We start from the raw sequence: 13,875 nt of genomic DNA, 5'->3' as shown, positions 1-13,875 counted from the left end.
GTTTTCTGTTCCTTAGATGATGAAACATGCCTGGGATAATTACCGGCAATATGGATGGGGACATAATGAACTGAAACCCATTGCTAGGAAAGGGCATTCCACCAACATATTTGGTAAGTTGTCGTTTTAAAAAACTCTTTTTGAAAATTCCACATAAAATACCTTGCTTATCCTGTTGTGTCATTGGAATTTGAAAAAGTCAACTAAAGAGAACTGTTGACTTAAGAGATTGCATGTGTAATCCTGTAGATACCGCTCAAGAATAGCAATTACAATTAAATGCAATCCCGTTTTATTCTTGAATTTTATTGTACAAATGCATCAGTGCATGCCTGACTTCTTATGACAACGAATGTTATAAATTTTCTGCTAGTCATTGCAAACGCAAAATTTGTACAATAGGTTTCTTTTTGTATAACACAGACTTTTGTAGTTCTGATACTTGGCTCTTTGAATTAACATTCTGCAAACAAATCTGTTTCATGGTTACATTTGATGAACTGCACTCAGATTTTTGTGTGGCAAGCTTCTGTTTGTGCATGTGCTATGCTGCTATATATACAGTATTTATGTATGAAGTCCTGCTGGGGCATTCGTGTGTATGAGAGAAAGGGAAGAGCTGGCATGATGACTTCACTTGATCTTCAGTCTTTGCCCTTGCTTACTTCATCTAGAGACCTGTTCTGCATAACTTTTGCGATCTCTTCCATGTTGCCTGGATTTGCAGTTTGATAGCAATTGTAGAATACATAGGCATCTTAAACTATTGGACAAACTCTGAAGATAATAAAAACAGGGATACTATGGAGATGATAATAAAAACCTATTGTACAGGTTTAACATGTAGAATATATATACATGAAGTTCTTTAAATACCTTAAGTTGCAGTACATATGCTAAGATTTCTGCAATCACAATGCAGTTAAAAAATCTACCTCTCTGTTCCCACTATGCCTGCAAGAGGAGAGGACTTAAGTCACTCAGTGAGGTTGTTTTTTTAAAAAAAGGACATACTAGGACCAAAAATCCTTCAGTTTAAGAGAAAGGCTAAGATGTTTACTTACCTTATTCATCAAAAAACCAGAGTCCTACCTCAAACTCTGTGCCATATAAGCAACAAGTACAGCCTACAGTTTGGCATATTCTACTCGCTTACAAAAGTCTCCATATACCTGTGTTTTTCCTTGGGCTTTCACCCTCGATCTTTTTCGGTATGTTGGGAGAATGCTATGGGGGCAGTGACTAGATAGGTGCACATCCTGGGTTCTGTTTCTTGGTCATGCTAGGGCATGACAGGGTTAAGATGGATAGATAAGAACAGTGCCTTTTAATTTTATTGAATTTCACAGCAAGAGTGACAGAGTAGCTTTATTTCCAAATGTGGTTTAATGGACCTGTATTTCTTCAACCTGAAGTGCCCTGTTTGTTTCACAAAATGTTCCAGTGGCATATATATGTGAGGTGCTTTCCCCTCCCTTTTCCTCACAGAATGTGGTCTCTGTGCTTCTCAAGCCTCTTTGTTTTTATAGCCCTCCTGTAGAGCATCTTCTTCTCTCTGACTTAGAATGCAGTTAGTCATCTCATCTCTCAGTGTGTCCAGGTCAGATAACTCTTCTGTGGATATACTGGAACTAGTAATATCTTCCTTGAGGAATGTGATGTTGGCGATTTGTTTTCCTTCTTGTTGACAGAGTTGTCCCTCTGAATATTTTAATGTATCTGGGTGCTTGATGCCTTTTTGTGAAGACAGTTGAGACAGGTCTTCTGCAGAGACAACACCTGTCCAAAAAAGGATGAACTCTTTGCGAGAAGCAGCAACAGCCATAGTAGTAGTGAGTATACAGGGCACCAGGTATAAGAGAGTTGACTGACTTGTCTGTAAGAATGTTGCTACAACAAAAGTCACCATAAGACCATAGCTATAAGCTAGAGTAGAAGCTAGAAAATAGACCCCTGATGAGTTGACTTGAGCATCAAATCTGTGGCAGTAGGCTACCAGGAAACCAGGAAGTATAACATCTCCAAGGCCTATAGCAGTAAAAGAACTGTCATCAAAAATGGATGTTGATGGTAATATTGGTACTTTCAACAGAAAGGGGATCTCTTCAGAGTCTGGTGTCCCATAAGCTGTCACATCTGTGATGCTTTTTCCAGCTTTGGTTAGCAAAGGCGTGACGAACAGACAGAGTACATCATAAAACAAATGAGTGAGCAGAAACAAGCTACAGTTCTTTAAGGTGGGCATGTGAACTGTTCTCAGAATGTAAATGCCAATAGAGATTCCTAGAACATCTTGCAAGACCCAGCCCCACTCATTCTCATTTCTGAAGATAACCCAGAGTGCACTGATGGCTATACACAGGACAGTTAGAAGCAATGTTCTGATCTCTAGACCTTTGTGAAAAAATGGGAGATGGATTACACGTTTTCCAAATGGAAGCTTGCTTACAAATGGAGCTAAGCAACCATGTAGACTGAAAGATGCGTATAGACAGAAAATGCCAATCATTGCATGTACCAGGTAATCATAGAAATAGTAGAGAGCAAGTAGCATGAAGGTGGCCATTACTGTACAAGTACATGTGAAGTAGACATTGGTGTCAATTGTTATCTCACCAAAATCATCGTCTTCTGTTTGGAATCGGCTTTCAACATGTTGTTGCTTTTTTCTCTCTGTTCTGCCTGCCCAGTAGCTTCCTATGGTGACTATGAACATTGACATCAGATAAACGGTCCCAGTTTTGCGTAGCAAGTCCCTGATCAAGTTCTTAAACAATAAATAGAGAATGTCCACATCTTGGAGAAGAATTCCTGGGATTGTGACCTCCTCACAGTGACCCCAGTTATATCTGGATCTCCAGTTTTTCATGAGATAGGGAGCATCTCCACCAAGAGTCAACAGTCCCTGGGTTTGGTTAATTTGATGGAGTTGGGCACTCTCAAAGAGATTGCAGTTGTCCTCCCTTACAGATGCAATTCTTGTGCTGAATCCACCACCATCATTGTCTTTCTCCCCAAAGAATGAAGGTGGGCAACACATGGCTGAGTAAGTGATGTTCTGAGTTCCGAGTGCAGGGTGAAGCCAGCGATTTTTGTTACCCTCTTGGCGTGATTTCATCCACTGTGAAGGGAAGAGTAAGCAGTAATCTCCTCCTTTCTCTGGGCTGATATGGATGACCCCAGGGTTCTGAGCAAGCACAGGTGGAACAAGGAGCAGGAACAAGCTGGCTAGAAACAGAAACATCTTTCTTGGCAGTTTCCCTGATCTTTACTAGGAACTGTAACCACACGCTGCTTCTTTCTCTTCTTGTAAAATAGATTTTGTCCCTTTTCCCGCTTTTATTCAAAGCTTAGGCCCCTGGGACCCAAGCTCTGCTTGCTACATGGTAAGCTGTTCCTGACAGCCTTACCCCCACATCATGGATATAAGCCCAACCTTGTTTGTTACATAATAAGCCCAGCTTCCTATCCATGGAGACAAACCCCACCCCTGTCTGCTGCATTGCATCTTCTCTAATAAGTATTTGTTTCTTGCTTTTGCACAACAGGTTTATCAATAAGCCTGTTCGTCACAAATTGAGCCTAATTTTCTCTTCAACCATGGATATGGACCCAGAATTACAAACTAGAAATTGACTTTTATTACTGCTTTTATGATTTAATAGCTTAATCTGGTGACTGTCAGAAGAAGGTGTGATGTGAACATTTTAGTTCATAAAGGTGACTGTCCTCTAAGCAGTATTAAAATTTGAAGTATAGGAGCTAGTCATTACAGGTTGCATAGCTGCACAATAGGAATCAAGAGAAACTAGGGACTCTTTATGTTAGCAAAGGTGGACATTAAGTTTAGGTTGTGTGCTAGGTAAAAAGTCAGTACAGTGGAACCTCGGTTTATGAACACCTCGGTTTTCGAATTTTCGGTTTACAAACGCCGCGGACCCATCTGGAATGGATTAATTCACTTTCCATTACTTTCAATGGGAAAGTTTGCTTCAGTTTATGAACGCTTCAGTTTATGAACAGACTTCCGAAACAAATTACACCCATGCTTCGGGTTAAGTACGCTTCAGGTTGAGTACTCCGCGGACCCGTCTGGAACGGATTAATGCACTTTCCATTACTTTCAATGGGAAAGTTCGCTTCAGTTTATGAACGCTTCAGTTTAAGTACTCCACGGACCGTCTGGAACAGATTAATCCACTTTCCATTACTTTCAATGGGAAAGTTTGCTTCAGTTTATGAATGCTTCAGTTTATGAACAGACTTCCGGAACCAATTGTGTTCATAAACCGAGGTACCACTGTACTGTAGAAGCCCAATTGGGGTAGAATCATAGAATTGTAGAGTTGAAAGGGATCCCAAGGGTCATCTAGTCCAACTCCCTGCAATGTGGGTTTCTTTTGCCCAAGGTGAGGCTCAAACTCACAAACACGAGATTAAGAATCTCATGCTCTACTGATGGAAAGATTCTTCCCACTTCAAGGGTGTACGACCCTCTAGCTCTAATTTAGGATCTCACAGCTAAATGGCTATATTTTCTAATTCAGACAAAATTTAGAGGTAGCCATGTTGGCCCATAAGAAAAAAATCCTAACTCTGTACTAGGGCAGTAGTTTTATTAGGTTAAACAGAATAACAAAATATAGTGTGCAAGCTTTCAGGATCACCAGAACTCTTCATCAGACTAGATGGTAAACGGAGCATCTGGTCACAATCTTTTACCTAGTATACCATCTAAAATTAAATTCAGTCTCTGTTAATGTAAACACTGCCTAGTTTTACTGTTTTCTACCTACCAAGGGGCCTGTATATTTCACTTAAGGAACAGACCTGGTTAACAAGCATCTTTTGAGGTTCTAGAGATGGGGGATCGGCCATTGTTTTTCTTCTTGTTAACAGTAGGCCTTGGTGCTACCATACGGTAGCACCTAAAGAGCCTCCTTTGATTGTCTACTGCCTCCCTAGCATTAAACACCCCCCCCCCCCCGCCAACAATTTTCTACTCAGTTGCCTGTGGTGATTAAGAATTGTCCCCTGGCAACCAGTCAAGATTCCATTCTCCTATGAAGCCTACCCCTCTAAGATTAGATTGGAAATAGGCAGCCCCACATGCAGTCTCCAGAATTATAACTCGAGAGTCCCTCACTTTTGAAATTGGAAAAGGAATGGACCAGGACACTGCCCGTGAAATAATACATAGCCTTACGCTAAGGAGGGCTGCAATTCTGGAATCTGTACACTAGCCTTTCATTGTCTGCCTTCGTATTTTGTTAAATATTTTTTTTCTTTGTCCCATTTCTACTTCCATGGTTTTTGTCAGTCAGTTTTTTCTACCTGAAATGGCTCCCCCCACCCCCACCCCAGTAACGTTTGGTGATTGGTCCCAAGGGGGGCTGTTTAATTACATTTGTATCCCTGTTGTAATGACAAAGTTAAATCACCAAGCTGTAATCACTACATCAGCAGGGGCTACACATTATGGCTGGGGAAGGCAGCTAAGCATTAATTCCGACTACACTGCTGTGTAGTCCTACCATGCTATTGAAACAGTATTACCGTATATGCATTTGTCAACACAATTACTGTTAAGTTACTGTTAAGTTTACTTAGATCAGTGGTGCTTGCTTCTGAATAGATATGTGCAGCACTGCACTTTCACTCTATATGCAGGTTGATGAAAACCTGGAAGTTATTGTTTACTTTTAACATGTGATTCCCACCCCCAGCTTTTTACATTTTCCGCCTTCTTCCAGTTTTTTTGGACACCTACCACCCTTATATACATGGTAAATAAGCTCAAACAACATTTATGTTGCTTTTTTTACTGCAAACATTTAAATGAAGGAAAATATGGGTTTTGTCCAGTAAGATGCCCATTTTAATTTTTTGCCTTAAGAAATTTTACTAACAGTTGAAGGAAGAATGACTAGTTTTTGTTTGTTCATTTTTTGCCCGTGGCACCTTGAACGCTAAACCTTTTGGTAGCATGATCACAACTTATTTGACTTGGAGCAGTGGCCATGTAGTGCAAAGGGAAGGGCTGAATTTGGGCGCTGAATTTAGGAGGCTGCTGCTGCTAAGGCAAGGTTATGAGTGAACTTTAGCACTGGAACTTTCTAGTGCTGGCTGGCTGAGTGAAAGGACTGGATATCATATACTGCTAGGGTTACCATGAAGTTTTGGCTTGGGGGTTGTAGAAGGGATTGTCACTTTCTACTCATCTGCCACTTGCTGAATTTCCCCTCACAGATTTGCTTAGTATCAGGTGGCACTTCAGTCAGTCAGAAAAATAGAACCAGCTCTGTTTGACCAATCAGAAAAAGCTAAACATTCCTACTGGCTTCAAGTGAAACAGATGCATCCATGAAGAAGACATGCTGTGCAATGATGGGTGCCAGAAGGAGGAGAAAGTGGGGATAGAGAGGTTTTTGGGAGGTGGGGCAAGGGAACGAGAGAGAAAGTGTGGGGTGCCTTGGTTCTGTGAGCTTGTTGTTACCCATGAATAGCTGCCTGTCCTTACAGGCAGGAGAACTTTCCCAGGGAATTTCCCCTTCTACCTGCCAAGTGATTTTTCTTTTATCGGGACTTCATGGAAAGCATGGCCTCCATGGGGCTGCCCCTGAATAAGTCTGACCCAACTCATAGCCGCGGACATGCCTTGGATCTGGTAACTGAGAGCGGCTGCCGAGACCACAGAACACCGGTCTTGAAAGACCTACATTGGCTCCCAGTATGTTTCCGAGCACAATTCAAAGTGTTGGTGCTGACCTTTAAAGCCCTAAACGGCCTTGGTCCAGTATACCTGAAGGAGCGTCTCACCCCCATCGTTCTGCCCAGACACTGAGGTCCAATGCCGAGGGCCTTCTGGCGGTTCCCTCACTACGAGAAGCCAAGTTACAGGGAACCAGGCAGAGGGCCTTCTCAGTAGTGGCACCCGCCTTGTGGAACACCCTCCCACCAGATGTCAAGGAGAAAAACAACTACCAGACTTTCAGAAGACTGTTCTGTTGAGTCGCCAAAGAAATTCCTGTGCTCAGGGCTGATGATGATGATAATAATAATAATAATAATAATAATAATAATAATAATAATAATAATATTAAATTTCCAACAGAACAGCCCTGAGCACAGGAATTTCTTTGGCGACTCAAAAGAACAGATTCAAGTTCAAAGTTTTACTTACACAACAGAACACTCTAAAATACACCATGCATGAGGAATAATTCCTATAAAACCTTTTTCTATATAGCACTAAAGAAATGAACACAGCAGATTAATGGGCTGCTCAGAAGCCAACGGAGAGGGTCACAGGGGACGTCCCCCCTGGCTTGGTCTTCTCTCTCCTTTCTTAGGTCAAAAATTTAAATATACCCAGTGCTTTTTTCTGGCACAGGGGTACACACCCCTCTAAACATTTTGTGAATCTTAAGTTTGGCCTCATTGAGGGGCAGTATTTCAATATGAGTAGGGAAATGAGAGTACCCCTAAATATTTTTTTTAGAAAAAGCACTGAGTATATCATTCAGTCTACATTGTTGACATAGCCAGACTGTTACATCGATGATTTTGTTTGCACTGATGCTGCTGCAGGTGCAAGGTAACTTTCCCATGGGCCCAAACATTATCTCTGGTGGTTCCTCTTCCTTCGGAGATGGCATTAGGTTCAGCCCTAGTCATGCCATATTTGTTTCGAACTGGTTCTACTACAGTGGCCTGAGATAGTTTTTCATTCAACTTTACTTTTGTTTACGCTTGACTATACTCCATATATATTGCTATGAACAGGTCTTCTGTCTTCTTGTCGTTTATTGTGAGTTAGCATTCTTAGGGGAAATCCCTTTAATTCCCATTTAACTTCCCTTGGTTTTGTAATGTCAGCTGAACAAGCCATTCAGTAGAGCATAGTATACACAACAAACAAGGCCAAACATCTGAAGGAGTAGCTCCTTCCAGGTTGATCTGCCTAGCTGTTAAAATCGGCACAAAAGGTGACCCAGCCTAGGGCCATTCAGTGAAAGATACACTATTAGCACAAATAATCAATAAATAAAAGCATAAAATTAAAATAATAGACCTCTGAAATGTTACTCTTGGGGGGAATGTGTCTCTTTGTTTGGGGGGGGGGGGTTCCTCACCCTAGAGAGACTGGCTCGGCTTCAGTGTATTGAATTTGAGATAATAGTAAAATTTAAAAGCTGCTGATATTATTAGATTTATTTTATTTATTAAGGCCAGCTATCACATTCACTTAGCAGATTAGTTGTCCAGAGTGCCAAATCTCCATGAGGTTCCCCCACCCCACCCTGCCACTTTGCAAAAGCTTCAATTTCAGGAGCATGTACATATTTTGTGTTTGAGAGTGAGATAGAAATCTTACACAGTCTGGTACATATTTTCTGTACCTGTTTGTTCCCTAATTCCAGTAATAAGTGGAGAGTTCCTTTGCAGACAGGCACCCGATTCTGTTTATTTATTTAGTTAGTTATTAATTTATAAGATATATATATATGCTGTTATTTCATTTAAAATATCAAAGTGGTTTACAACAAAAAATACATTAAAAAACCAGTTTGAAATGAAACGAAGCCACCTAAAAAACAATGTAGTGGTTTCTACATGTATACTATGCAGAAGTATATCTGTTTGCAAATTGAAAAGCCAACAACAAGGATCTGTGAGTTTTCGGGGGAAATCTGTCAGCGAAGCCTATGTTTGAGAACAGTTGTTACATGGAATGTTAGGGTGTCATTTTTTTAAAAAGAAAAGAAAAAAGGAAAGTGAGTGGATGGATGGAGAGGGAATTGACCTGCTCAGGCCCCTAACAGCAGCTCATAGTGCCTTCAGCACTGTTCTCCAACCCAGTGCCCTCCAAATGTTATGCAGTACAACTCTCTTAATCTCTGACCATTGTCCATACCAGCTGGGACTGACGTGAGTGGTAGTCCAAAAAAATCGAGTGCACCAAGTTGGGGAAGGCTGACCTGGAGGTAGGATTAGACTGGGGTAACAGATTTGTTCAAGGATGTTTCAGGAAAATGGAAATTCTTCTTCAACCTGCTCCTTGCCACATTTCCCACTTTTTAGCAAAGGAGAGGCAGATGCAAATGTGATACAGAAATAACATTGAAGGAATAATGTTCTTAAAGGCGTGACAATTCACTCTTCTTCATTTTGTTGAAGTTGTTGTTTTTCCCCACATGTCCCACGTGTTTATTTAAATCTTTATTCATGCATTCAACAAATATTTATATACTGCTTGATTGTAACTACTAGGAGAAATTGATTTATTTATAAGGGATAGTTCCAGCTTACAAATAAATAATGGCTGCACTGAAGGGGAAGATCATAAGTAAAACATTTAGTTATAATGGAAATTCTGGGTTTTCTGTAGGAAATTCACAGCTGGGTGCCACTATAGTAGATGCATTGGATACCCTCTACATAATGGGCCTTCACGATGAATTCAAAGAAGGGCAGGAGTGGATAGACAATCACCTTGATTTCAGTGTGGTAAGTTGAACTTGTTGTATGTTGTCCAATTTCTTCCTATGTGAAGAAACATAGACTCATATAATTGTAGAGTTGGAAGGGCAGGAAATTTATTAGCTTGATCAAACTTCAAATACTCTTCTTCTTTCTAAAATGAAGCCTGTAAAAGAGCTGATTGGTATCTTTTGATGACTCGCAAACATTGTGTATAAATTTAAAAACAAAACTTTTCAACCTTTCCTCACAGGACTTGGTCTCCAAGCTTATCTAAGACATGTTGCTTTAATTAGCTGTCCTCCTTCCCTCAAGTGGGAAAAGGAAATTCTGGATGTAATGGTGGATTTCTGTTATTCACATGGTGCAAGCCCACCTCATGATTTTCTTGTCTTTCTACATCCTTGGTGCCATACTTTCTTCACTGCAGCCTGTGGGAGACAGAGAAGTTTTTCCTCTTCCAAGTTATGTTTCTTGGTCCCAAGCTTTTCCTAACAAAACAAACTGAATTCTCTTGCTTTGATGCCTTGATGCCTCTAGTTCTTTTGACTAATAGCAGAATAGCTTTTTCAGTTCCACAGGAGCGTGAGGGGAAAGGCCCTTCTTCCTCTCTTTTAATAACAGAGAGTGTGTTTTTCTGGTCCCAGAGGAGGGGCCTCCTTTCTTTTAGGAAGAGAAATTCAGTGTCTTCAAAGGAAATTTGGGACCTACAACACTGGCAATCACATTTCTATGAAAGAGAGACCATAGCAGGATGCTGGTTTGATGTTCAGCCCCCAAAAGAGACATGAGTAGCTTTTGTGGATGTAATCTCAGAGCCTCTCAAAAATTATAGAGAATTATTGGAGAACAGATGAGGTGCCTATCTTCTAAAAGGGGAAAAAGAGAAGACCTAGGTAACTACTGATGAGTTTGACATCAATACCAGGAAAGGTCTTGGAACAGATAATTAAGCAGTCATTTTGTGAGCAGCTGGAGAAGGATGCTGTGATGACTAACACCCAGCATGGGTTTCTCAAAAACATGTCGGGCCAGATGAATCACCTTTTGTTTTTCGATACAGGTACAAGCTTGGTAGATCAGGGGAATTATGGAAAGGTAATGTATCTTGAATTCAGTAAGGCTTTTGACAAAGTCCCCCATGACACTCTGGTAAAATATGGACTAGACAAGGTAACTGTTAGGTGAATTTGTAGCTGGTTGACTGACCAAACCAATAGAGCGCTCACTAACGATTCCTCACAATTCTAGAAAAAGGTGAGAAGTGGGGTGGCACAGGGGTCTGTCCTGCGTCCAATATTGTTCAACATCTTTATAAACTATGGATCAAGGGAATGCTCATCAAATTTGCAGATGACACCAAACTGAGAGGGAATATTCAATGCTGGTAAAGAATGAGTTGGGATTCAAGATGACCATAACAGATTGAGAAACATTGCCCACACTAACAAAATGAATTTCAGTAGGACAAATGTATGGCTGTAGACTTAGGCAGGAAGAACCAGCTACACAAATATAAGACTGGAGTACAGTGTCCAGTTCTGGGCAGCACAATTTAAGAAACATATTGACAAGCTGGAATGTGTGCAGAGGGAGGGTGACCAATGTGATAAAAAGACTGGAAACCAAGCGTTATAAGGAATGGTTGAGGAAATTGGGTATGTTTGGCCTGGTAAAGAGCGTTGTCAACATGGAAGATGGAGCAATCTTGTTTTCTCCTGCACCAGAGACGAGGGCCCGAACCAATGGATTCAAGTTACAAGAAAGGAGATTCTGACTAAACATCAGAAATAACTTTCTGACAGGAAAAGCTGTTCAATAATGCAACAGATTCCCACGAGAGGTGGTGGACTCTCTTTAGTAAGGTAAAGGTAAAGGGACCCCTGACCATTAGGTCCAGTCATGACCGACTCTGGGGTTGTGGCGCTCATCTCGCTTTATTGGCCGAGGGAGCCGGCGTACAGCTTCCAGGTCATGTGGCCAGCATGATAAAGCTGCTTCTGGCGAACCAGAGCAGTGCACGAAAAAGCCGTTTACCTTCCCACCGGAGCGCTACCTATTGATCTACTTGCACTTTGACATGCTTTCGAACTGCTAGGTTGGCAGGAGCAGGGACCAAGCAACAGGAGTTCACCCTCTTGCGGGGATTCAAACTGCCAACCTTCTGATCGGCAAGCCCTAGGCTCTGTGGTTTAACCCACAGCGCCACCTGCGTCCCACTGTTTACTTGGAGGTTTTTAAGCAAATATTGGGTGGCCACCTGCCATGTATAGATTCCTGCATGGCAACGGGTTGGACTAGAATGATGACCCTCAGGATCCTTTCTAAGTCTACAGTTCTGTTTCTGTATGAAAGCTCATTGTAACAGATTAGCCCCAGGATGGAAGATGTATTACACCCTGGATTAGAAAGAGTTAATCCACCTGACAGCGCATCTTAACTGACAGCGCATCTTTAGGAGGCGGGGTGGGGCCTGGTTTAAAAAGGAAGGAATAACCGTTTTGGCAGTTGGAAGAGGGGGAGTGTGGTGACGAAGAGGGAAGAAGAAGGGTGTGGGGCCAGGATAGTGGTGGTTTAGGTTAGTTTTAGGATAACTTGAAGTTAAAGTCTGACAGAGTTAATGTATAACTGTAACTAAGCTTGTAAACTTATGCATCGTTAAGAAAAGAAAAACCTATGTTCTCAAGAAAATAAAATTCATCTTTTTGTGCCAAAGAATATCGTCTTGGTTATTCCAGCAGCGTATTAATACTCACAGAGGTGAAGACTCAGAAAAGGGCAAAACTTACCTAAGGAAAAGGGGATAGTTTGTGTCCTAGAGTCACACAGGAAGGGCAGTATGGTAAAAACCTAGAGTGCCACAATTTTGCCAGGGTGATATGGCAGACTGATACAGTGGGGATCTGAGTTGAGGGAGTCCCTGTTCTGTAGGCAAGAGGTTGTTCTTTCAAATAGCCCTGAGTGTTTGTGAGATCAGGCCATGAAAGCTGGAATTACTCTCTTTACTGAGAAGCCCTGAATTGAGGGGTTTATTTTAAGGCGTAAGGAATTGAGTGGGGATTGCTTTACCCCTGTACCCTTTAGTCTCATAATCTATTGGCAACATCGGCGAGGGGGTTCGTCGCACTCATCAATCAGAAAGTGAATGACCAACTAGTTATAGTTCCTTAATTTTTTTTTTTTTGATCTCTTGATTAAGAAACTGTGATTTTGAATACTTGGGGCATGGAAAACAAAGTGAGAAAGGATTTTGCTCACACCAGCTCTCTTGCATCTTGGCGGTTAAACTTTCCACCAAAAGTCAGATTTTATATCTTACGAAGAAGATTACTGTATATCCCTTGTATGCTAATGGAAGATTTTAGTTAGCCATTGCTTTCAGGTTGTGAAATATTTATAAAATGCAATTTGTTGTCTCTCCGTATAAAAGATATTTGGAGCTCTTGATATCTTTCCTGAATGGAGCTTTATGTACCACAGTTATGAGCCCAACACATTGTACAGATATGGCTATAAGAGTTTTATCTCTTATGTGAGATCATTTTTCACAAAATTAAAAAAGATGGCAGCAGTTCATGACTCCTATTAGCTTTCTATTAACAATACACCACAACACACCTGCAACTTACACACATCTCTTTTGCCACCTTGCTACTACAAGAAGGTGTGGGAGCCAAATTGCACAGAAAGTTGAAATCAATTCATAATAAAGTATGGAAGTTTAATGTATATGTGAAACAACACATTTGCAGACATTGTCCTTATTTTCATAATTAAGCACAGAATGTGAGCTTTCTTGATGTGAAAGGGCTCCTTAGCCAGAAAAGTATACTGTTAATTTGCATAGGAGGTAACACTAACTCTAAAACCTGTTCTGTAAAATGGGTTTATATCTCCAAAGAAACATTTACAGGAATACATTATTTAAAACAAGAAGTGCCACCCTAGGAATCTTCAGAAAGAAGGATAGGATACATATTTAATTAAAAAATAAATTCACTGTAATAATTTGTGATTAATCTACACACTCTATACTAATATCTAGCTTGTATCCTTTTTTTCTGTCTCAAGAATTCAGAGGTATCTGTCTTTGAAGTCAACATCCGCTTCATTGGTGGCTTGCTTGCGGCCTATTACCTTTCAGGTCAGGAGGTAAGTGGATTATAATATAATTGTTGAAATATGCGCAACCTTTTGCATAATTTCCTTAAAAAGGAACATAGGCTTGTTTTCTTGCTACTTCATAGGCCTCACTAATAGGTAAAGGTAAAGGTATCCCTGACAGTTATGTCCAGTCGCGAACCACTCTGGGGTTGTGGCGCTCATCTCGCTCTATAGGCCGAGGGAGCCGGCGTTTGTCCACAGACAGCTTCTGTGTCATGTGGCCAGCAT

At 41.0% G+C, this 13,875-nt stretch overlaps 1 protein-coding gene and 1 pseudogene across 1 annotated transcript in view; one reads left to right on the top strand and one right to left on the bottom strand.

The window, feature by feature from the left end:
• MAN1A2 (mannosidase alpha class 1A member 2) overlaps window positions 1-13,875 on the top strand; it is a 43,553-nt gene that overhangs the window by 11,257 nt on the left and 18,421 nt on the right. The window contains exons 3-5 of the mRNA XM_035140789.3: window positions 17-113; window positions 9,392-9,510; window positions 13,555-13,635. Coding sequence (XP_034996680.1) covers window positions 17-113; window positions 9,392-9,510; window positions 13,555-13,635 — 297 coding nt within the window. The remainder of the gene's footprint in view (window positions 1-16; window positions 114-9,391; window positions 9,511-13,554; window positions 13,636-13,875) is intronic.
• Window positions 1,508-3,418, bottom strand: LOC148683386 (signal peptide peptidase-like 2B pseudogene; annotated as a pseudogene).

Source organism: Zootoca vivipara, chromosome 15 (genome assembly GCF_965207765.1).
Source record: "Zootoca vivipara chromosome 15, rZooViv2.hap1.1, whole genome shotgun sequence".
Classification (NCBI taxonomy): domain Eukaryota; kingdom Metazoa; phylum Chordata; class Lepidosauria; order Squamata; family Lacertidae; genus Zootoca; species Zootoca vivipara.
The sequence above is the reverse complement of the archived record's forward strand: the minus strand, read 5'-3'. Positions and strand labels throughout refer to the sequence as shown.